At 51.5% G+C, this 25,057-nt stretch overlaps 1 protein-coding gene and 1 long non-coding RNA gene across 2 annotated transcripts in view; one reads left to right on the plus strand and one right to left on the minus strand.

The window, feature by feature from the left end:
* The first annotated feature begins 7,195 nt into the window (after positions 1 to 7,195).
* Positions 7,196 to 12,249, plus strand: LOC105472515 (uncharacterized). Its single transcript, XR_981611.2, has 2 exons — positions 7,196 to 8,517; positions 9,060 to 12,249. It is a non-coding gene; the product is annotated as an uncharacterized lncRNA (long non-coding RNA).
* An 8,268-nt stretch (positions 12,250 to 20,517) lies between these two features.
* The window catches only part of LOC105472520 (thrombospondin type laminin G domain and EAR repeats), a 78,490-nt gene continuing 73,950 nt past the window's right edge, over positions 20,518 to 25,057 (minus strand). The window contains exons 10-11 of the mRNA XM_011725861.2: positions 24,550 to 24,651; positions 20,518 to 21,114 (exon numbers count right to left, since the gene is read on the minus strand). Coding sequence (XP_011724163.2) covers positions 20,961 to 21,114; positions 24,550 to 24,651 — 256 coding nt within the window. The 3' untranslated portion in view covers positions 20,518 to 20,960. The remainder of the gene's footprint in view (positions 21,115 to 24,549; positions 24,652 to 25,057) is intronic.

The following is a 25,057-nucleotide window of genomic DNA, read 5'->3' on the forward strand; positions in this document are numbered from 1 at the left end:
CTGGTCTAACTGCGGCTGCCCTAAGACTTGTCATATACAGACAATTGTTGCTTCATTTTAATTCTCTTTAAAAAGATGGTTTTATAATCAGTGTAGGACTCTAATAACAGGTGCTCTTAAGTCACCTGCACCAGAGGGGAGGCTTGAGTGACACCTGAGCACCTGTATCTCGCAGGAGGTTTGGGTGTGAGCTGAGCCCCTGCACCCGGGGAGAGCCTTGGGTAGCATGTGGACACCTATACCACAGGGAGGCCTGGGAACCACCTGAGCCCCTGCACCCGGGGAGAGGCTTGGGTGACACTTGGGCACCTGCACCCAACACGGGTAGCAGTGATCACAGTGAAAACATTTCGTTAGCAGTCGTCCGCTTCCTGTCCTGGCATGACCAGCAACAGGTAAAGGGCAGTCTTGTCAGCTGAGGGGACAGGTGGGGCTCTGCCCAGCTGGTTGGAGACTCCAGCAGGTTTGCAGGAGGAGACTGAAGAGAAAGGAGTGGAGGCAAAAACTGCTGCCAAGATCCTATGGGAAAACAGGAACCCAAAGAAGGAACTCCAAGTGGGAAACTAATTTAGACAACAATGATGTTAAAGTGTTGTTCATTAGAGACTGTTGAATAGAATTCCCATGAATGAACAAAAGGCGCCTGGCCAAAGACACTCCAGAGTGCTGTCACGAGGGTTTCTTGCAGTTTTCAGAAACTTGGAGCACGTGGCCACAGCGGCTCACACGCAATTCGCATGGCACAGCTTGCCAGTGTGTAAATGTTTATCAGCAGAGACAAAGACCAGAAGAGCAACTGTGGAAAGAGCTAAACATTCCGACGTTCCCGGCATTTCCCCCTCTGGTTTGCATTCTGAATTTTTAAAATCTTGATTGACAAGTTCTGGTGTTTTTAGTTTTGTTTCCACCAAGCAGTGCTGGTGCCCTTTGATCGTAAACAGAGCAGAGTGCACCGGGCGGGAGTGCATGTGGCTTGCTGTGTATGCCCAGGTGCTGGCAGCACCTTGTCTGCCTCCTTCCTCCCCAGCGCCAGCTCCTGATGCAATCAGAGGCCCAGTGACACCCACAGCATGGGGAAGAAGCACGTGGATGTCCAGGTCCCTCCACAGAGGACAGCTGTGTAGCTTCAGGTGCTCAGGGAGGATGCCCCGTTCACCCCTCCCTCATGGGTAAACTGAGGCTCAGGGATGGGGAAGTGGCCAGTGGGACTAAACACAGGATGTCCTGACTCCTGAGTGGGGCTGTTGCCTCTTTGGGCCTTGCATTCATCAGGGCTCACCAAAGAAACAGAGCCACTAGGATGTGTGGAGAGGAGCAGAGAGTTTGCACGAGGCATCGGCTCCTGTGCGGTGTGGGTGGGCAGGCTTGGGACCCAGGAGAGTCTGTGGTGCAGGCCAAGCCCAAAGGCAGCCTGCAGGAGAAGGCCTTCTGGCCCAGGGGTCCCAGCCTTCTTATACTATTTCGGCCTTCAACTGATTGGATGAGGCCCACCCACCTGCTTTACCCAAAGTTCACAGATTTAAACATTAATCTTATCTAAAAACACATTCCAAATTGACCCATGAAATTAACCCTCACAGCTGTGGGGTGGGGCTCTCAGAGGCCCCCACAGCGCGCCTGGCCTGGGTGGTCTCTCCTTCTCCCCGTGTGGCCACCCTACCTCTGAGAGCACTTCTGGGGGCTCTGCCCACAGGTGAGCCCCAGGATGACCAGCCTGCCCTTCCTGAAGCTGCCTCCCACAGGCCGGCCAGGCCCCTGATGCTCTCTGCACTTCCTCCAGTCGCCCCTATCCTTCCTGGCCCCGCAGGCACCACCTGCAGCCCCAGTGAGATCGGAGCACCCCAGCCCTGAGAGGCGGCCCTCTGAGGTCATGGAATTCCCTGGGCTCTCCTAGCCTCTGGGGCTCCTCATGCCCACAGGTCCTCTGGCCTGGCCCCTTGGCCCTGCTCTTCTGGCTCCCTGAGGAGGCTGTGACAGGTCCGCCCCCACCAGCCCTCTCAGGGCTCCTGGTTACCTACTGGCCTGAAGGAATCTCTGGAAAAGTCAAAGCTTTTGGAAACTAGGAGGGTGTGGTTAGTCTTAAAATCCCAGATATGGACCTGGACCGAGAAGAAACAGCCTGGGCGTGGTGGCTGCATTAGTTGTTTTCACACTGCTGTGAAGAACGGCCTGAGACTGGGTAATTTAGAAAGGAAAGAGCTTTAATTGACTCACAGCTCAGCATGGTTGGAAGGGCCCCAGGACACTCACAATCCCGGTGGAAGGGGAAGCAAGGCACCCTCTTCAGAAGGTGTCAGGAAAGAGAAGCAACGCAGGCAGAGCTACCGAGCATGTAGGAAACCACCAGGTCTCCTGAGAGCTCACTGTCACGAGAACAGCGTGGGGGGACCACCCATCATCCATTCACCTCCACCTGGTCTCTCCCGGGCACGAGAACAGCGTGGGGGGACCACCCATCATCCAGTCACGTCCATCTGGTCTCTCCCGGGCACGAGAACAGCGTGGGGGGACCACCCATCATCCAGTCACGTCCATCTGGTCTCTCCCGTGACACTTGAGGATTATGGGGATTACGGGGCTTACAACTCAAGATGAGACACAGCTTCTTCTCCCTTTGTTCTTCCTTTCCACACTTCTGGGGTTAATAAGCGCTGTGTTTTGTTGTATAGCTTGATAAAACAGTCAAAGGCCTAAGCTACTGTCAAAAACAGTATAATGCCACTAGCTTTTGAGTGTGTTTGTCAATATGTTTTTCTGCATCTAACTTTCTTTACTTCCTTTTGTAAAAGGAACCTGCTTAGCCTGATAGTGGTACTTATGGGAAGTATATGATACTTCATGTCATACTTATGGGAAGCCAGCTCCCTCGGCTTTTTCATTTCTATCCCTCTATGTTTCTCAGGTTGGAGGGCATTGACACATTTGTTTATTTCTCGGAAAAGGAAACAGAGGCTCAGGGAGGCTAATGACTTGCCCAAGTTCACACTGCTAACCTAAAACAGGGCTGAAAGAGCTCATGTCTATGGTGGTCCATTTCCAAGACAAAGTGCCTTGACTCAGCTTAGGTCTGCAAACTACACAAGAAACACGATATCCCAGGCCCCTGCTCGGATAGCCGATGCCTGCTTGTTGGGACCCCCCTTAGTTGCCCTCACCTGAACCAAAGAAGTTTGGTCTAAGATAAAAGTTTACCAGCGAAATAGCTCCCTTTGTCTGTTCTCATCAGTCTGCCAGCGACTTAGGTCATAAGTCAAACACTTAAAGAGCCCCAAGGCTAACTAGGATTGCAATGCACTGTGGGCTGCAACAAAATGCAGCAAGACAACCCTAAAAAGACACCTAAAGCCCCTGCCCCACAACCACCAGGTGACGTCCGGGAGGACTGTGACCCCCACAGTGCTCAGCCTATGAGGAACCGGGGGAGGGACCTGCACACTGGGGGTAAATTGCTTGTTAAAACCACGCTGGAGGCCGGGAGCGGTGGCTCACGCCTGTAATCCCAGCACTTTAGGAGGCCGAGGTGAGGCGGGCGGATCACTTGGGGTAAGGAGTTTGACACCAGCCTGGCCAACATCGTAAAACCCCGTCTCCATTGAAAACACAAAAATTGGCCAGGGGCAGTGGCTCACGCCTGTAATCCCAGCACTTTGGGAGGCCGAGACAGCCGGATCACGAGGTCAGGAGATTGAGACCATCCTGGCTAACACGGTGAAACCCCGTCTCTACTAAAAAATACAAAAAACTAGCCAGGCGAGGTGGCAGGCGCCTGTAGTCCCAGCTATTCGGGAGGCTGAGGTAGGAGAATGGCGTAAACCCAGGAGGCGGAGCTTGCAGTGAGCTGAGATTCGGCCACTGCACTCCAGCCTGGGTGACAGAGCGAGACTCCGTCTCAAAAAAAAAAAAAAAAAAAAAGAAAACACAAAAATTAACCGGGAGTGGTGGTGAGTGCCTGTGATCCCAGCTACTCAGGAGGCTGAGGCAGGAGGATCACTTGAACCCAGGAGGCAGAGTTACAGTGAGCTGAGATCCTGCCACCTCACTCCAGCCTGGGCGACAGAGCGAGACCCCATCTCAAAACAACAGCAACGACAACAGAACCGGGCTGGGCATGCCTTCCCATCAGACACCCGATCTCGCAAGACTGTCATTAAAAGTCTCACTCTCGCTGTTCTCCGGGTCTGTGAGTCCGTTCTCTGGGTTTGGACAGGTGAGTGTGTTTCTCACAAGGGCCAGGACTTGAAATCAGGCCGAGACTGGGCCAGGGTTGTGAGCAAAAGTGCAGCTCATTGCGGTGCCTCCCTCTGCATCAGTGGGAGGGGAGAGGACCCTGGGGTTCCTCAGCCTGGTCACGCCAGTGCTCCCAGCCATCTCAGTCCCACGAGTCCACAGAGTGCCCACACTCAAAGGGACTTTGGAGACCATCCAGCCTTCCCAGTTGACTGACCCAGAGACTCAGGCCCAGAGAAGACAAGTGACTTGTTCAAAGTCACATGGCAAATTAGAGGCAATGCCCAGACTTGAACCAAGATTGGCAGAGCTTGGGGCTCTGCCACAAACCACTGTCCCCCACAGCAGGTGCGGGTGGGGGGCTCCGTCCTTCTGGTCACTACAGCATGTTACAGATTTCTGCGTCAGTACGCTTCCTCTTAGGAAGAAACATCTCTGGGCTGGGATGGCTAGCTCCCCGCTTTCAGCCATGTAGAATTTCTCTTGGCATTGTGGTTAGAAGTGTTGTCTAGATTTCTTAAGTATCTGAGGCTGCCCTGCCCTGGATGATTTAGGGAAAATTACCGTTTCCCATGTGCATGTGAGAAGCTCTCTGTGCTCACTAGTCAGAGTGAGAAGCAGCAAACACGTCATCAGGAGGGTGGCCAACACAGTTGTGTCCTTTCACACGTCCTCAGACCATCCTTGAATCCACCCACATTCTAAGTTCATTCTCAAAAATGAGATTCCAGATTTCAGGATCTATTTATAGCCAGACGATTTCAGTGCCCCCCTGCTCAAAAGCTTTGATTATTCCTGTCCCTTCAAAATAAAGTCACAAATCCCTGGCCCATCATCCAAGACCACTTGTGATGTGGTTAAATCTACCTCTGTGAGTGATAGTAAATCCACCTCTACTAGCGCTAGTAAATCCATCTTTTTACTAGCGCTAGTAAATCCACCTCTACTAGCGCTAGTAAGTCCACCTCTACTAGTGCTAGTAAATCTACCTCTGCGAAGGCTAATAAATCTACCTCTGCTAGTGCTAGTAAATCCATCTCTACTAGTACTAGTAAATCTACCTCTGCGAAGGGTAGTAAATCTACCTCTGCCAGCGCTAGTAAATCCGCTTCTACTAGTGCTAGTAAATCTACCACTGCGAAGGCTAGTAAATCTACCTCTACTAGTGCTAGTAAATCCACCTCTACTACTGCTAGTAAAACTACCTCTGCAAAGGCTAATAAATCTACCTCTACTAGCGCTAGTAAATCCATCTCTACTAGTACTAGTAAATCCACCTCTACTAGCGCTAGTAAGTCCACCTCTACTAGTGCTAGTAAATCTACCTCTGTGAAGGCTAGTAAATCTACCTCTACTAGCACTAGTAAATCCACCTCTACTAGCGCTAGTAAATCCACCTCTACTAGCACTAGTAATCTACCTTTTTACTAGCACTAGTAAATCCACCTCTACTAGCGCTAGTAAGTCCACCTCTACTAGCGCTAGTAAATCTACCTCTGCGAAGGCTAGTAAATCTACCTCTACTAGCACTAGTAAATCCACCTCTACTAGTACTAGTAAATCCACCTCTACTAGTGTTAGTAAATCTACCTCTGTGAAGGCTAGTAAATCTACCTCTGCCAGTGCTAGTAAATCCACCTCTACTAGTACTAGTAAATCCACCTCTACTAGTGCTAGTAAATCCACCTCTACTAGTGCTAGTAAATCTACCACTACGAAGGCTAGTAAATCTACCTCTACTAGTGCTAGTAAATCCACCTCTACTAGTGCTAGTAAATCCACTTCTACTAGTGCTAGTAAATCTACCTCTGCTAGCGCTAGTAAATCCACCTCTACTAGCGCTAGTAAATCCACCTTTTTACTAGCGCTAGTAAATCCACCTTTTTACTAGCGCTAGTAAATCCACCTTTTTACTAGCGCTAGTAAATCCACCTTTTTACTAGCGCTAGTAAATCCACCTCTACTAGTGCTAATAAAACTACCTCTACTAGCACTAAATCCACTTCTACTAGTGCTAGTAAATCTACCACTGTGAAGGCTAGTAAATCTACCTCTACTAGCGCTAGTAAATCCATCTCTACTAGTACTAGTAAATCCACTTCTACTAGTGCTAGTAAATCTACCACTGCAAAGGCTAATAAATCTACCTCTACTAGCTCTAGTAAATCCACCTCTACTAGTACTAGTAAATCCACCTCTACTAGTGCTAGTAAATCTACCTCTACTAGCGCTAGTAAATCCACCTCTACTAGTACTAGTAAATCTACCTCTACTAGTGCTAGTAAATCCACCTCTACTAGTGCTAGTAAATCTACCACTGCGAAGGCTAGTAAATCTACCTCTACTAGCGCTAGTAAATCCACCTCTACTAGTGCTAGTAAATCTACCTCTGCAAAGGGTAGTAAATCTACCTCTACCAGCGCTAGTAAATTTACCTCTACTAGTACTAGTAAATCTACCTCTACTAGTACTAGTAAATCCACCTCTACTAGCGCTAGTAAATCCACCTCTACTAGTACTACCCCCCATTGTTTCCTTTTCAGGCACTCAGCTCAGCCTACCGCCCGCAGACAGATTTCCTAGAAATAACTGCTCCTACTTCTGAACTCTCAACAAAAAGGTCTCTGAAAAGGAATCTGGAGGAAAGGGACTACTCCAGTGAACAGTGTACAAGCCTGGGAGATGCGGCCTTTGGTGTAAAATGAAGGTATGTTCAAAGAGCAAAGAGGGAGTTCAGGTTTTCGAGCAAAACGTTCCTGCCCTGGGGCCTCCATTAGGTCCATGCAGGCAAATGAAGGATTGAAACGTGCTTAGTTCTGATTGGTTGACACAGCTGCGCCCTGATGGGTTGGTTTCCAAGCTGCAAGTCGGAAGTCTTTGTTAGCTGTTTCTTTCAAACAGTGGTGGGGGGCATGGGGGGCCGTGCCGGGCGGGGAGGGGGGTGGGGGCAGATCTGGCTACGGTTTATCTTGGCACTGACAACGGGGACTGATTGGGCTTCATTGTGAAAAGGGGGGCCCTGAGGTGCGTTTACGATGTCTGAGAACACAGAGTTCGTGGCTACTCCCTCACCCAGCCCTGGACACCAGGTTATGTTTTAAATTTGAGCACCTCAGTGAGCCATGGGGCGCCCCTTTTGTTTGTCAAGCCAGGGCATAGTTTACCAATCCCAAGCCTGTAATCTCTCTCTTAACAAATCACTTTCTACCCAAATACAGATCTTGGGGTGTGTGTCAACCTCCCTTAAAGGCAGGGCCTCTGGTTCATTTTCGTCATCTCCACCTACCCAAGGGCGCTGCACAAGGCAATGATAAGGGAGTGTGGGGAAGGGAAGAGTGTGGTCCCTTTAAATGACACAGAAGGGGGGTGCTGGGTAGAGGGGCGCCTGGTCCCTGGGGAGGGCTCCACCCCCATGGACCTAGGTGAGGACAGGCACTTCTGCCTTCTCGCCCAAATGTTGCATTTTCCAAGACCACCCTGGCCCGCCATGCCCCCGTCCTGGGCCTATAAAAACCCGAGACCCTAGCAAGGCAGAGACAGAAGCTGCTGGATGGTGGGAGGAACACATCAGTGGAAGAAGACAAGCGGCTGGACACGGAGAGGACGTGAAGGGAGCATGCCGGCGGAAGAGCACACCCACAGACGCTGGCACGCCGGCAGGCCACCGAGGGGCAGGCCACCGAGGGGCAGGCCACCCAGGGGCAGGCCACCCAGGGGCAGGCCACCGAGGGGCAGGCCACCCAGGGGCAGGCCACCGAGGGGCAGGCCGAGGCAGAATTTGGCCAGGGCAGTCGGAGGAGAGCTGGGACCACCAAGCGACCCAACTCAGGGGAAAACCATCTCCCTTCTGGCTTCCGCATCGGCTGAGAGCTGCTTCCACTCAATAACACTTTGCACTCATTCTCCAAGCCCCCGTGTGATCTGATTCTTCCAGTACACCCAGGCAAGAACCCGGGATACAGAAGGGCCTCTGTCCTTTTGACAAGTACTCGTTGACCCGGTTAACACAAGCCGCCTACAGAGGCCAAACTAAAAGAGCACCCTGGAACGCACGCCCACTGCGGCTTGGGCTGTGAACATTCGCCGCTAGGCACTGCGTGGGGCCGGAGCCTGCCTGTCTGTACGCTCCCCTCAGGTTTGAGCTGCGGGGCACTGAGAAGTGAGCCACACTCCCATCGCACACTCTGCGGGGGGACAAAGGAACTTTCCCTCTTTTAACTGGGGCCTCGTCTGGGATCTCGGAAGGTGAACGCCTTTCTTCCAAAACCCTACCACCTCTCTTTCCTGTGGGTAAGAGGCTCTGCTTTCCTTTCATCTCTTTTTTTTGTCTCTCAGGTGGTTTAAAAATGGCTCTTATCTCCTTCTTTATAATGTTAAGAGTTTTGCCACAGGCTTGGGCAATGTCACTAAGTAGAATGAGCATTTGACTCAGCCGGAAGGTGCACATCAGACCGGTTTTTCCTGGAGGTGACATGTATGCCTCCACCTCGACAGCCACAGGCACACATGGCTCTGGGCACCGCTCCTTATTCTTTCCCTTCCCGGCTCAGGCACCTGGGTGTGCCCACAGCAGGCAAAGGCCGAGCCCAACAGCCACAAAGGGGGCGGGAGGAAGCCGAGGCGGCAGCCAGGACCCTACAGGGAGCAACTTGGTCAAGTGTGCCAAGGGAACCTTCCCCCCCTGGCCAAGGAATTCAGTCTGGTCTCAACTGGGGAAAGGATGGGAAAGTTCGAAGAATGCGAGGGACCCGGTTGCACTAAGCAAGGGGTTGTTCCCCACAATCTCCCCCTTTGTGCCCCTTAAACTGGTTTTCTCTTTTTTCCTTTTCTAGGTGAGAGGGCTCCCCTCCCAACTCTGTTTCTGACGGGGACGTTAGCAGAGGAGCGACCCCTGCTGGCTGAGAGCTGCAAGTTCGGCAGGGCACATTTGAGACTCAACAGATACAAACAGCCCCTAAAACATCTTTTCAGTCCCAAACTCGATTGCAAGCTTCAGGCTGAGGTCTTACAAAAAAACAAAAAACAAAAAACAACAGATCTGAGGGATCCAAAGCCAGGCAACAGGCACAACGTAAATGGGTAGCACCAATTCCTGCTGACTAAATTCCCCACCCCACGGAAGAAGGCCATGCTTCGTGGCATAAACAGACCCAGGGAACTCAAGGTTTGCCGACAGCAGGGAGAAAGGGAGGCATAGGCAAGGGCGGCTCATTCCTAGTCTCCAGGTTTTCCCTGCTTCGTGGGTACATACCGCATTAGTACCCATGGCTGGCACCTGCCAAGGTCGCCAGGGCTCAGGGATAAGGAGTGGAGAGTGAACGGATCACGCTGGCTTTCTCTCTCCATCACACCCTGAGTTTTCGCTGAAAGAAGGAAGGGAATGAGGGGCGCCTCTATTCCCTGTTTCCGGTTCTCTTCACCACCCCCAGTTTATACTCCTCTGTAGTGTACCCTGAACCACTGGGACTGCTTTGACCCTCAGAATCTGGAGCAAAAACACCTCGGAGCCCTCTGCACAAAGGTTTGGCCAAATTACGAAGGACTGGGTTGGCCCTAGGAAGGAACCATTCATTTCGATACCATTCGGGGCAGTCGAGACTTTTCTGCAGATGTGAGGACAGATGGCCTGAGGCCCCACATGTACAGGGGCCTTTCTATACCTTGCAAGGCAATCCAGACCTTGCTGACAGTGTGGGATTCATCCAGCCCTCCTGTTTGCCATCTCAGAGAAGGCTGCAAGGGGTAAGCCCAGGGAATTAAAAATACGAGTCCTAGAGGCACCCCTGGAAGAGAAGCCAGCTCCCTCAAGCCCTGCTCCTCTGGGTCTACCCTGACCTCCCTGTCCAGCTTCAGCCTCTCACTTGGCCCCTCCTAGAACTTCTCGCTCTAAACAAGCCGCAGTCTCACTCGTGCTCCTCCAACAGATGCCTGGTGAATCTGGGCCCAGTAAGGTCCAAGTCCCCTTCTTCTTACAGGACTTAAAGCAAATTAAGGGGGATCTGGGCAAGTTTTCAGATGACCCTGACAGGCACATAGAGGCTTTCCAGAATTTCACCCAAACATCTGAACTCTCCTGGAGAGACGTCATGTTACTTTTGAATCAGACTGTGATGGATACTGAAAAACAGGCCGCTCCACAAGCAGCAGAGAGATTTGGGGATGAGCTTTGCCTCACATGTAGCATCAGGAAAGGGGGCAAATATTATCCAACCGGAAGAGAAGCAGTACCAGTGAATGACCATAAATAGGACCCCAGTCATGAGACGGAAGCCTGGAGGAGGAGACACTTTCAGGTGTACGTAACGGAAGGCTTACGTAACACTAAGACCAAGTTGTCCATGATGGACCAGGAATTTGATGAAAATCCAGGCACCTTCTAGGAAAGGCTAAGAGAGGCCTTGGTAAAGCTCAGCTCTCTCTCTGCTGGTTCAGTTGAGGGACAGCGAATCCCAAAGCATAACTTTATTACTCAGGCGGCTCCTGACATCAGGAGGAAGTTGCAAAAACTGGGCCTGGGACCAGATAGTACATCAGAGGACCTCCTAAAAATGGCCACCTCAGTCTTTTATAATAGAGATGGAGGCCCAGGAAAGTGAGAGGAGACACAGGAAAGGGACAAAAGCTTCAGTGACCACCGTGTAAGCCCACAAACCCCAGAATTCCCAGGATGCACCTGTTAACTGCTAAAGATATGGCAAGAATAGTTACCTCATTCTAAAGTTTATCTGCTCTTGAACGAGGTTCAATTTCTGGCACCAGGGTGAAACAGCTCGGGCTACAACTTTGGTGTTAGTATATTTCACTTCTTATCTTTGTGATCTTTGGCAGTAAATTATTTCTTTGTATAACACACATGTTTAACCCATGCATACTTAACCTTATAAAACCTGGCTTTTTTTCTCTCTCATGCCTAGAAGCCATCAAACTCCATGTGATCAGGCAACCAGAGCCTCAGATAATGACTCCCCTTTGCTAGGAACCCTCAGACAAACCTCTGGGAGGAATCTGACTGCCGTTTTCCCCCAAACAACGTCCCCTGTCAGCAGGAAGCAGCTACGACTGGTCATCATCCATATTCTAACAGCAATTAGATGTACATCTTCAGAGAGGGGAAATGATACGGGAGTGTGGGGAAGGGAAGAGTGTGGTCTCTTTAAGTGATACAGAAGGGAGGTGCTGGGGAGAGGAGGGTGTGGTCCCTAGCGAGGGCTCCACCCCTACGGACCTAGGTGAAGACAGGCACTTCTGCCTTCTCACCCAAATGTTGCATTTTCCAAGATCATCACCCTGGCCTGCCATGCCGCCATCCTGGGCCTATAAAAACCCGAGACCCTAGTAAGACAGACAGAGAAGCTGCTGGAGGCTGAGAGGAACACATCAGCGGAAGGGAAGAAGAAAAGCAGCTGGACACGGAGAGGACGTCAAGGGAGCATGCCAGCAGAAGAGCACACCCACAGACGCTGGCACGCTGTCAGGCCATGGACCGACAGGACGAGGCAGAGTTTGGTTAGGGCAGTCGGAGGAGAGCTGGGGCCACTAAGCGGCCCAACTCCAGGGGAAAACCATTTCCCTTCGGCTCCCCCATCGGCTGAGAGCTACTTCCACTCAATAACACTTTGCACTCATTCTCCAAGCCCAGGTGTGATCCGATTCTTCTGGTACACGAAGGCAAGGACCCCGGGATACAGACACCCCTCTGTCCTTTCCACAAGTAGAGGGCCTCATTGACCTGGTTAACACAAGCTGCCTACAGACGGCAAAACTAGAAGAGCGCGCTGGAATACACACCCACGGGGGCTTCAGCTGTAAACATTCACCCCTAGACACGGCAGTGGGGTTGGAGCCTGCCTGTCTGTGTGCTCCCCTACTGGTCTGGGCAGCAGGGCACCTGTCTGTGCTCGCCTAGAGGTTTGGGCAGCCAGGCACTGAGGAAGCGAGCCACACCCCCATCGCACACCCTGTGAGGGGGACAAGGGAACCTTTCCCGTTTCAGTAGGTCTTAATAAACACTGAGTGAATGAATGATTATGCACTCAGAAAAATTAGTTACCCTGTCCCACTCCATGCCTGGGAAGTACCAACGGGTACTGAAAGGTAATAGGTAATGTCTAGAGATTTTCTCCACAGGATAGAAACAGAAAGCTCAGATGAGACAGAAGAAAATGTGACACTGCTTTATTTTTAGGATTTTTTTTTTTTCTGTTTTTAAAGAAATACATGTGTTGAGAGACAGGGTCTTACTTTGTTGCCCAGACTGACCTTGAACTCCTGAGCTCAAGCCATCCTCCCACCTCAGCCTCCCAAGGGCTGGGATCACTGGCATGAGCCTCTGCACCTGGCCCCTAGGATTTTTTTTTTCTTTTTTCTTTTTGAAAATTTTAATTATTATATATAAATTTTTAAGTTCCAGGGTACATGTGCAGGATGTGCAGGTTGGTTATATAGGTAAACGTGTGCCATGGTGGTTTGCTGCGCCAATCAACCTGTCACCTAGGCATGAGGACCAGCATGCATTAGCTCTTTGTGCTAATGTTCTCCACGCCCCCCTGACCCAGCCCTCTCTCAACAGGCCCCAGTGAGTGTTGTTCGCCTCCCAGGATTTTTTTCTTAAGGAAACGCATCCCATCAGGCATTGAAGTGAGGGTGTTGAATGTCTTTGAGGTTTGTGTGCGCTTTTTAACCAGAAGTCATGGCTGAGGACACACAAGCACCTCCTTGCCTATGTAATTTTGTTCCTTTACTGCTTTAAACAAGAAGATGCAGTTTGCATTCCTTTCGCTGTTGGTGCTGTTGGCTTTGTGTTTCTGAACAGAAATAACTTGCCTTACTTTTGCTGTCAAGGTTGTGAAAGCCCCACCCCCATATGTTCCACTCATTTGTCACTGAGACCCTCAGTGTTGCTATCTGTGCATAATGTGTGTGGGTCTGGTTGTGTCAAGCATTGGACGATGTCGGTACCTCTCCTCCCTGTGAAGGATGATCCTGTGGACACCATTGCTCTAGGCAAGGATGCGCACCCACCGTCCAGGGTTTAACCACATCATTGTCACCACCACAAGGGGGTGACAGCCCTTTACAGATCACACATCCTTTTCCTGGTGATTCTCCCTCTTAATCCCTAAACGAGTCCTGCATGATGGGTATTGATACTTCTTATAGCACAACTGAAAGGGTTGAATGGCTTGTCCTAGAGCACACAGTTTGGCAGGGCTGAGTAAAGTGAAACCCAGTGCTTGTCCCTCCAGGCTGTAGTGAACCTGCACTAGAGTTTTATGAAAGTCCAACTTCCTGGTGATAGGCAGAAAAAGCAACAATTACCTTCCCTGATATTTTCACCTAGCGGACAGTCCTCAGCCCAGAGAACAGCTTCCCAAAGTCCAAGACAGAAGGTACATGTAGGAAATGAAATAGAGGTTCCTCTTCAAAGGGATTTTTCTCCCAGTCTAATTCAGAATAGAGAGTAACCTCTCTTAGAAGCAAAATTTACTCAAAGACCTGTGCTAATCTTAAATTCTACTAGCTGTAATAAAGAAATCAATATACTCTGTTCTTAGCTCCCACATTTTAGCCTAGGTATTTGCCCTGGCATGCCTGAACCGGTCCAAGCAAGCATTAGGTCATAGCCTCTTCCTTATTTGGAAGTGTTTTTGCTTCTCTCAGCATTCCACAAGTTACTTCCTCTCTTCCTTTGTTCTCCTCTGCCTTTGCCTCTTTTGGGAAGTTCTAAGTTGCTAGCCAATAGGGTCTAGTACAGATGTGAGGTCCCATTCCAGCCGATGGAAACCAGACACAGCAGGAGGGTGGACGCGTCAGGTTATAAATGACTCTGTCTCTTTTGTTTGTGTGTGCTCTCATGGCAAGACTGCTAGCGAGCGGCACCCTTTCTGCAGAAAGTAAACTAGCCTTGCTGAGAGATCCTTTGTCTCAGTGTTGATTTTTGCAACACCAAGCACCCGTTCCCAACAGGACATGTGTCTGCCTGTGTGTACGCACCCACCCATCAACCACAACCCTACGCCTGAAGCCAGGAACTAGAAAGAAACTCTCAGGGTCACGTCATTACTTCCGTCTTCAAGTCTCACTTTTTGAACCCGTTACCATTTGGGTCTATGTCTCCATCCCCCCAGATCATCCTCTGATTCTACCAGCGCCAAACCTGGAACCCTCTGCTCCTTTCACTCTTTCTGCACACATTTTCCAGGCACTTCTGCCGCTCAGCATCTCCCAAGGGTGAGCCCTGAGCTTGTGCAGGGATGAATGCTTTCCATGGCTTTTCCTTCTGCTTGCAGTTATGCCCCCCAATCTCTGGGGATGGGACCTGCCAGGTCTGTCTGGGGAATACACGTGTGGGACTGGAACTGGTTCCTCCCACTCTCAGCCCCAGTGACGTGCTCTGTAAGGCTGGTTGTAGATGCGAGCTGCTGCACCTGCCTAAGTGCTTTAGGTTCCCCTCCTGAGACTCTCCTGCCTCTTCAAGCAGCTCTCCAGGGGACCCCCATCCTGACACTCAAAGAAAGCAGAAAATGGGGTTCCTGATGAGAAAAGAACTGTTCTGTGAGGAACACAAGTCCTTTTACATGATTGGGCACAGAGAGACGTGGAGAGGGGACAGGAGTCCCGTCCTACGCCCTCTGAGCTGTGTGTTCATCTTCAGGAGCTGTGTGTCATGACCACCAGGAGCCGCTAACCAACAAATCATGCCCACCGGATGCTGCAACCTGCACCACACAGCTCAGCAGTGTTATTTCTGTGAGCCGGCGAGATTCCCAACAAGCAGCTTTGTGTCGGCCTGCTCCATGTTCCCCTCTTTTGCCTTTAAAAACCTGCCTGTAACGAAGGCCAAAGAAAGAAAGCTCACGGCCAGGAAGCTCACGGCCAGGAAGCTCACGGCCAGGAAGCTCACGGCCAGGCGTACGTGGGTGTGAGTCCTCTGGGCTGCTGTCCTCACCCTGGCTCAAGTCAACTTTTGAAGTTAGACTTCATGCCTCAGCCTCTTCCTTTTAGGTGGATACTGATGGGAATACAGGAAGGGCCCCTGTCCTTCCCTGTCTGAAGCTCAGACTCCGCATGAGAGGACTTCCCACTCCAAGACAGGGGCATGGCTGTCTCAGGATGGAGGAGCTCGTGTCTGCTGAGGATGCGGTTCTGTCCAATGAGGTCAGGAGGGCTGGTGGCAGCGTCTGTTAATTCCGTTGGGGCAGCCAGTGGCAGTTATTCCAGCTGAGGATGCTGGGATGGAGTTTTGTTTTTTTGTGTTTTTTTTGTTTTTTTGTTTTTTTGTTTTTTGAGACAGGGACTCACTCTGTCACCCAGGCTGGAGTGCAATGGCAGGATCTCAACTCACTGCAGCCTCAACCTCCCAGGTTCAAGCAACTCTCCTGCCTCATCCTCCCAAGTAGCTGGGATTACAGACATGCACCACCACGCCTGGCTGATTTTTGTATTTTTAGTAGAGAGAGGGTTTCACCATGTTGGTCAGGCTGGTCTCGAACTCTGACCTCAGGTGATTCTCTGCTTCGGCCTCCCAAATTGTGGGGATTACAGGCGTGAGCCACCGCACCAGGCCTGGGATGGAATTTTAAGTGAACCGTGGCCCTTAGATCATGAGCCCAGCTTCAGTGTCTAACGAAACGGCACCACAGGGATGGGAGAGAGGGGAAGATTCGCAGATCATGCCGAAACTTCTGGTTAGCCCCTGGCTTCCACATCCTTCCCACAACCAAGTGCCGCACAGCCCCTTTTCCATGTCCTCCCCGCTCCCTGGTGGCAGAGGCCCCGTTGGTAAAGCAACAATGGAGAAGTGGAGAAGATAAAAGAGCTGTGAAAACTGCCCCAGAGAAGCTGCAGGAGGCTTTGCTGGAATCAGGTTTTGCATCCCCGAATCGGAGCTCCATTTGTTGGGTCAGGGACCATGCCTATTGGTTCAAGAACTGACAGAAGAGGTGTCTACAGAATGCTTGCTGGGAGGATAAACAAACAGCTAAAGGAAATTTTATCTGAGCCTGAAAACTGCCTGCACCAGCACAAAATTAAAGCCCCAGCACCCTCAGGCTAGGCCTGCTGGAAAAATTCCTGTGTGTCAGCTCCGGGAAGACGTGGGCAAGATGAGGCACATCCTGACCAATGCAGCAATTGGCCCTGCTCTTCTGCTGGCCCCTCTTCCACTGTGATGCTAAAAATCCCATCGAAGCCGGTCATCCAAGTAGCAGGAAGTAAGAAGGTCAACGTTTGCATAGCCATTTAGAAGTTTCCTGGAAACCTGGCTCTCTCCCCACCGTCGCCCCGCGAGCACAGTAGGGACGAGCTTGAGCTCGGAAATCAGAAAGCCTCAAGTGTGAAACCTCAGTCTTCTTCCTTATTAGCTGTGACACTTTGGGGAAATTACTTAACCTCTCTGAACCTCAATTTCCTCAAACTGTAAAATAGGGCTAATGTTGGGTGACACTCAGCATAATGGCAGGAATAGAGTTAGTGCTCAGTAAATGCTGCTCTCATTGGCCCCACAGCCCATTCCACCATTCCCTTCTTTCTCTTCCTCCCCACAACCCAACTTCATCATTGCCTACGAACAGCCACAGGATAGAACTCGGGACAGTTCGTGACAGCTCTGGACAGCCCAGAGGTTATTTACAAGCCTAAGAGCAACCAATGCGGCCTGCCCAACTGCCCAGCTGTTCGTAAAGCACAGAGAAGCTGGTGGTGCCCATAAGCCACATCGCTTTCTAGGAATGACAGGGGCATGGATTTACAAAGTCACTCTTGACCCTTTAAAATAACACAACTATTTTTTGCTCCCACCATATCTCAAGTGGTACCCAGATTGTGAGGCCTTCCATCCGGTGAGTAGTGTCACCTGGAGAGGAGGTGACTGATTTAGGGCCCCGGTTTGGGGCTGAACCAGGGTCAGCCACTTCTTCGTGTGTTGGCCGCCAAAGGGATTGGACCAGATGATCGTGAAAGAACCTTCCGATGTTAAGATGTAGAGTTTCGATGGTTCCATGATAGAGAAGGATCACAGAAAACTAAGATCCACAAAGCTTAACCTCCCGGGGGACAATCGCAATGCTGTAATGTCAAGGTAATGCTAACACAGCATAGTTTGAAGTGAGTGTGACAGCACAGGGAGGTCGGGGGCCTGGGGGCTTCTCAAACTCATTCTCACACCAGATGTGGCATCAGGAACGGCCTGAAGGGAGGCTAAGGGATCCTGCCCTCTCCCCAGCTCTGACGATGCCTCCACAGTGAAGAAGAGACAGGGAGCCCCTGACTCTGCACTTTCACTGGCTACTCCCACACTGGGGGGCAGGGGAGGAGGAAGGACCCCAACACCTCCTACCACCACTGCAGACTCCTACCAAGCTTCAGTTCTCACCTGCGCCGCTGCCCCAAACCACCCCTGAGAGCCATTAGGTGGCAGCTGTGCTTCACCTGCAAAAGGTCTTCCTTTGCCAATGTTTGTCACAAGGTTTTGCATATCGTTTGCATAAATTTGCAGGTAGGATTCAAAAGGTTCTGATTCCAGTTACACAAGACAAAACCCACTGACTGCACTTGCAGTGGAAGAAGGTTTTCAGGAGAGCACGCCGGAGTCGCTTCCCAGGGCTGGGAGAGGTGGTCGAACTATGTGCGGCTGGGGTGCCCAGAGAGGGCCTTCCCCACGATCCAGGGAATCAGAGCTTTTCCAGCGTTGGCTTGAAATCACGGCTAATAGACAGAAAAGCGCTCTTCCCAACCCCAGGGGAAGACTGGGGAGGTGGGCAGGCGCACAAGGCCCACTGATTCCATCCAAGAGGGGGCATGGAAGGCCAGTGGCCAGCCCACGCCTGGAGCTGCTCCCTCCCGGGAAAGGAAATCAGAATCCTGAGATGCCAAGCTCACTATTCCAAAGGGAAAGGGAAAACTTGGAAATGGCGCCACGCAAAAACCTGCCTTTCAGGAGAACCGGTCTGTTTCTGAACAGACAGCTTGCAAGACGGCCGGCCATGTGTCTCCCCAGGGGCCTCCCGCACCCTGGCAGTGTCGATGAACAGCTGATCCTCGCGAGTGTGGGACAAAAGCAAGACTAGGACTTGCTTTTATTTTTGTTCAGGAACACAAAGTCAACACCACCAGCCGCTAAAGGAATATAAACCACCTCTTGCTTGTTTAAAGCAGTGAAAGAACAAAATTACATAGGCAAGGAGGGGCTTTTGTGTCTCCAGCCATGACTTCTGGTTAAATGCTCGAGACAAACTCAGGCTTGGCTTTTCCTTCTGCTCTGTGTCCACTCTACCTGATGGAAGATGCAGGTTTGCTGAGGGCCAGGTGAGTGTATAAAGGGCTCTTCCCCCACACCCGTTCACTTGTAATGTGCACTCAGTGAGCGCTAATAAAAGCCTCGCAGGAACCTGACCACTCGCCTCATCGCCTACCCACGCTTTTCTCTCTCCCCTTCCCCTCCTGCCCTCTCCTCTCTTCCTCTTTTAAATACTCAGCACCTCAAAACGCTCTGTGGAAAAGGCCCGGGCACAGGTCCTGCTGTGACTGGTGTTGCTTTCTCCCGGGCAGATCCTCAGCCTCGGCATCATACCCCTCGAAGCTGACTGAGACCGGCTCACCCACTTTCAGTTTTGCGCTCCAAATACTGAGTGTCTGGTAACTTACCCAGAAGTTCTTAGATTTCCAGCTACTCAAGCCAGGCTCTGATTTCCAAAATAATGCCAAATCTAGAACAGTTTGGGGAATGAGGGGATCTGGCTGAGGGATGGGAGTTGGAACAGCTGTGGCACCATCAGCCTCACATAAACAGAAACGAATTACTCAGCCAAACAAGAGAAGAGCAAGGCCCAGCTGGAAAAGCACATGGATGAGTCTGCAAACCAAAAACGTACCGGAGACAGGCCTCAATCAATGGAGAAGTTTATTTGTCAAGGCTAAGGACGCACCCAGGAGACAGGTCTGTGCCTCTCTCCCAAGATGATGTTGAGGCCTTCAGTCAAGGGCAAAAGCTGGCTGGAGGGGACAGAGGGAGGAGGGTATGGTCACATGACTGATTGCCCCACGCTGCAGGAGAAAAGGAGCAGGTGGGAACGGTCAGTTACCTGTTTATCTCGTGCTCAGTAAATCGTTACTTTCCATGAGGTAAGGTGCACACAGAGCAGTCACCGGTGGAGATGCTGACCCTCTCGTCTGTCGCTGTCTGCTCAGGGGCAAAGGGAAAGGCAGCTTCTTGCAGGACTCAGCTTGCAGCTTAACTTCTTCTTCTTGGTTGAGTGAATTGTGGTCTCGAGTTTTTATCTTCCTTTCACAAGTGCTGACCCAGTGAGGCCAATCGTGTGTGATCAGGAGCCCCTGAATGACTTGGTGGAAAGCAGAGTCCGAACCCCTGCCCAGGACACTTGGGAAAGCCTTGCTGGCCGGACGGAGGGGAAGGAGGCTCTCGGAGACTGCCCCAGAGGGGAGTGGCTCTCCACTGGCCACAGCGATGGCTGGAAAACAGCGAGCCCCGGGAAAACACGAAGGTCCCAAAGCCGGGTAAAGTAGACCCTGAGTTTATTATTTGCCAGACAAGGGGAGGCTTCCATTTCATTATGAAAGGTCAGGAGTGCTCTCTGAGCTGAAGGTGAACAGACAGCTGCGGTGTAGAAAACAGGAAGTTTTGTCCACAGTTCTGATTGGCGGAAAAAGCAAATTGTAAACCCTCTCAGGACCGTTGCTGTTCCGATTTGTGTCGCAGAAGCAGGAGTACAGTTCCTGCAAGACCCTGGCAGGTCTGGTCTGGGCTGCATGGCCCCGGGGGCTGCGATCTGAGCCTCTTCTCATGGGGGAGGGGTTTCTCTGGCCTCCACATAGGTTAAGAGGGAGGAGCCCCGGGGCCTTGCGCCCATCAACCCCTCTCATCCTCGCTGCCTGTGACAGATGGACAAGCAGCTCTCCTGGCTGCAGAGACGAGATGACCACAGGAGAGCCGGCAGAGGATGCTGTTACCAGGGCGCTAGGACAGCCAGCACACAGAGAGACGGAGGCACGCAGCCTGAGTCCCAGTCAGCTGGAGGACATGTGGTTAAAATGCTGCTGAATGGGGAAAACATCCCGGGCCCAGGAGCTGAGGTCCCTGTCGGTGGGGCCGTGGGGAGGGTGTGACACAGGCCATGCCCAGGCTTGTGATTTCTGACCTCGCCCCAGTGCATTTATGGGTAAACTGAGGCTGGGAGGGACGCCTCTCCCTGTACAGGGAGGTGTCCGTGGTGAGGGGCTGTGCCCACCCACTGCCGAGAGAGTAGCACCTGTGCTTTTGTGAACAGCAATATAAATACAGTTCCCTTCAGATAAAACACAATAAATAGGTGGCGGCAATGGTGGGACGGCACCACACTGGCTCAGGCGGCCGGGCGCACTCTGCAGGAGTGGGGACACAAACCGAGGTCCTGTTGTTTGAGGTAAAAATTTATAGAAACGGTTCCTTGACAGTGAAATCCCTGCTTGACATTCAGATGGGCGAATGCTGGCAGGGGCTCTGGGCCTCCACCTGTAAGACCCGGACTGTCACTGGGGCTGTGGCTCAGAAGGACCCAGAGGTGGATGGACGTCCCTGCCCGAACTAGGGCTGCAGATGGCCCCACCTGCACCCTGCCTGATGCCCAGGCCTGGGCTGCCCTAGGCTCGGCCCACCTGGATGTCCAGGGCCACTTGGGGGGAGGTGCTGGGGTCCCACCTCGCCTGGCCACCCCAGTTGCTCCTGGACAGCCGCGGCCTCAGCGCGTCCTCAGCCGCAGGACCCTGGAGAGGGGCTCCTTGGCGCTGGAGTAGATGAGGTAGGCGCCGGCCGTGGTGCTGAAGGCCTCCCAGTCCCTGCAGCCGACGGTGGGGAGGCTGTGCACCGCCACGAAGCCCTCGTAGCCCTGCCACCTGCGGGACAGACAGCGGCAGCCAGGTCAGCCTGGGCTCTGCGGGGTGGCTCTTCTTCCCGGGCTCCCACCCGCGCTGTCGGGGACCCAGCAGCTCTGGGTCACATCCAGGCCTCTTCCATCCCCCACTGGCACGGCGTGGAGAGATTGATTCTGGGCCACGAGGAGAGAGAGATTGATTCTGGGCCATGAGGGCCTTCTCATCTTGCAAAGCAGGAGGCTGAGGCCCAGAAGAGGAAAGATTCCAGATCTCACCAAGATCCCAGCGCTACCTCCTATCCACCCAAGATCCTGCCCCCAGGGACTCCCACACGTGTAGTTCTGAGGGTCGGCCTGGCCTCAATCGTGAGGTACGTGACTTTCCCCAGGTCCCCCTCAAACACACGCAGGCCACCGTGCAGGCGGGAGCCCCTCTGTCCTCAGACACAGGAGCCCAGCTCTCTGCCCGCTGCTCTGCAGCCCCACGTCAGGGGCTGCCCCAGGCCCTCATTCTCGCTCTGGGCAGCCGCTGGTCGCCAGGGTTTGCCTTCAAAAGGACTCGTTTATCCCAGGGGCTTCCATTTCCGAGGCATGGAGTCCCCAAGGCAGGGCGCCGACATCAAAGGGCACGAGTTGTTTAAATTTAATTAAATATTAAATATCAAAGTATGAAAATAAATTATTCCATACTGCTTTCTGGAGAAGCCGTGGTGGCTCCTGTTCTCATGGGAAAGAGCAGGGTGGGATCCCCCAGGATCCCCCACCCACTCCACTACCCATCTTTAAAATGCCTCCAAACAAATGGGGGAGAACCTGTCAGGGTTTTGCTTTGAGGACAAATCACTTACAATGTTTATTCTTCTAAAAATTCCTATTCATATCTTTTTTCTTTCTTTTTTTTGAGACAGAGTCTCGCTGTGTCTCCCAGGCTGGAGTGCAGCGGAGCTATCTCGGCTCACTGCAAGCTCCGCCTCCCGGGTTCACGCCATTCTCCTGCTTCAGCCTCCCCGAGTAGCTGGGACAACAGGCGCCCGCCACCATGCCCGGCTAATTTTTTGTATTTTTAGTAGAGACAGGGTTTCACTGTGTTAGCCAGGATGGTCTCAATCTCCTGACCTCATGATCCATCTGCCTTGACTTCCCAAAATGCTGGGATTACAGGTGTGAGCCACCACGCCCAGCCAATTCCTATTCATATTGTTTGTCCATTTTTCCAAATTTAAAAACACATCTCTTATTAGTTTGTAAGGTTCGTTTTCTGTCATATGTGTGGCAAAGAGTTTGTCTTTTGCTTTTGAATAGGATGTCTGTTTCCACAGAAAGCTTTTAATGCAGGTGGTCAGACCCAGTGCCTTTCCTTCCAGGCTTGTCTTCTTCATAGAACCCTGAGGTTATGCAACTTCCCTTAGCTTTTCTCTTTTTCACATTTGGACTTTTAATCCATTTAACATTTATTTTTATGTACAATGTGAAGTGGAGTAAGCTTTGTTTTCTTCCAGATTACATGAAGCTAATCTCCCAAATCATATGGAATTATCAAGTAAAGCCCATCCTTTTCTCATTGCTTTCAAATACAGTATTTATGGCCAGGTGGGGTGGCTCACACCTGTAATCTCAGTACTTTGGGAGGCTGAGACGGGCAGATCACTTGAGGTCAGGAGTTCGAGAACAGCCTGGCCAACATAGAGAAACCCCATCTCTACTAAAAATACAAAAATTAGCCAGGCATGGGCCAGGCGCAGTGGCTCACGCCTGTAATCCCAGCACTTTGGGAGGCTGAGACGGGCAGATCACAAGGTCAGGAGATTGAGACCATCTTGGCTAACACGGTGAAACCCCATCTCTACTAAAAATACAAAAATGTAGCTAGGCATGGTGGCGGGTGCCTGTAGTCCCAGCTACTCAGGAGGCTGAGGCAGGAGAATGGCGTGAACCCAGGAGGCGGAGTTGCAGTGAGCCAAGACTGCACCACTGCACTCCAGCCTGGGTGACAAAGCAAGACTCCATCTCAAAAAAAGAAAAAAAATTAGCCAGGCACGGTGGCCCACGCCTGTGGTCCCAGCTACTAGGGAGGCTGAGGTGCGACGATTGCTGGAGCCTGGGAATTTCAGCCTGCAATGAGCCGAGATTATGCCACTGAACTTCAGCCTGGGCCACAGAGTGAGACCCTGTTCCCCCGCAAAAAATAAATAAATAAAAAGGAGATATTATTAAAAAGTTACCAGGCCCAGATGGTTTTATAACCGAATTTAACCCAGCTGTCAGAAATGAGAGAAAAATCCTATTCTTCAGACTATCCCAGTCCACAGGTGCAGTCAGAAAGCCCTGCAGTGTCCACAGGTGCAATTAGAAAGCCCTGCAGTGTGTATTTACCGTTAGGCTTCATTTTAAACTGGATACAGCTAAGTCCCTGAAAGAAAACCACTGAGCAATCTCACTTCCTATTATAGATGCTAAAAGCTTAAAGACAGGCAATTGGAAGCCAGTGACTTATTAAATAATTCTGCATCATCACCAAGTGGCATCGGGTCTAAGAATGCGAGGAGATCTCTCACTATAAATCATGACATCAGCAGTAAATGTGGCGGACTGCATCACGCACTCACAGATGCCAAAGGAGACCCCAGCCCTGACCCGGATGGCCCACAGCCCATCGAATGGCCATGCTCCGATGTGCTTGTTAAATTAGAGTAAGGCAGGACAGCTGCCGCTTCTGCCGCCATCCAAAATTGTTCTGGAAGCTTTATCTAGGGAAGCAAGCTAAATAATCAATTAGAACACTAGAAATCAAGGGGAAATGTTCTTTATTCTCAGAGGTAATTATATTCCTAGGTCCCCTGAGAATCTTTTTAAGAGAAGCTATTAGAACTGATAGTTTGGTTTGGTGGCTAGACACAAAAAATGATTGTTATGAGCAGCTGCAAATGAAAATTAAAAAAAAAAAAAAGCCTACCCCATTCGTTAAATGTACAATACTTGGAAAACTCCTAGAAATAAATGTGTTGAGAACACCACAGTGTCTATGAGCTAAAAATTAAATATCAACGACTCCCACGTTAGGATGTCCACACGCCGCATCCCTGCCGGGATCCAAAGGCAGAAGCACCAGCACGCGTGGGTCGTGGCTACACCTGGAGCAGGGGCCGCTCAGACCCCACACAGGTGCAGCCAGCAACGGGCTGTCCACTGGGCCCAGCCAGTCTCGGGAAATGACACCTGACTTGGGACTCGCTGTGAGCCAATGGCACCTGCGAGAAGAGGTGAGCCCCCCAAGGGGAAGCAAGGCGCTGGGGGGAAGCCGGCCTCAGTGAGCCCACAAGGGGAAGGAAGGCGCTGGGGGGAAGCCGGCCTCGGTGAGCCCACAAGGGGAAGGAAGGCGCTGGGGGGAAGCCGGCCTCGGTGAGCCCACAAGGGGAAGCAAGGCGCTGGGGGGAAGCCGGCCTCGGCAGCTCATTACCTGTAAATAATACTGTTCACTGAGAAGCTGCGCCCATCAAAGGAGTTAGCGACGACCAGGAAGTAATCTTCTCCCACCGAGAAAAACTCCCAGTCCAGAGCGCTGCAGGAACAAGTGAGCGGATATTAGGACACAACAGACATCGCCGGAACTGGGGGGTTGGCCCGAAGCCACCTCCAAAATTCACGGAGGAGGAGCCGGGGCCAAGGTGGGGAATGACTTTCTCACAGTCACATATGTGTTGGTGTATTCCAGGAAAATGTAAATTAGTTGTTTGCTTAAAAAACATTTCAAATTTTATTTTATTTTATTTTATTATTTTATTTATTTTTGAGATGGAGCCTCACTCTGTCACCCAGGCTGGAGTGCAGTGGCGAGATCTCAGCTCACGGCAACCTCCACCTCCCAGATTCAAGCGATTCTCCTGCCTCAGCCTCCCCAGTAGCTGGGATTACAAGTGTGCGGCACCACACCTGGCTAAGTTTTGTATTTTTAGTAGAGATGGGGT

The sequence above is a fragment of the Macaca nemestrina genome, chromosome 4, assembly GCF_043159975.1.
Source record: "Macaca nemestrina isolate mMacNem1 chromosome 4, mMacNem.hap1, whole genome shotgun sequence".
Lineage (NCBI taxonomy): Eukaryota > Metazoa > Chordata > Mammalia > Primates > Cercopithecidae > Macaca > Macaca nemestrina.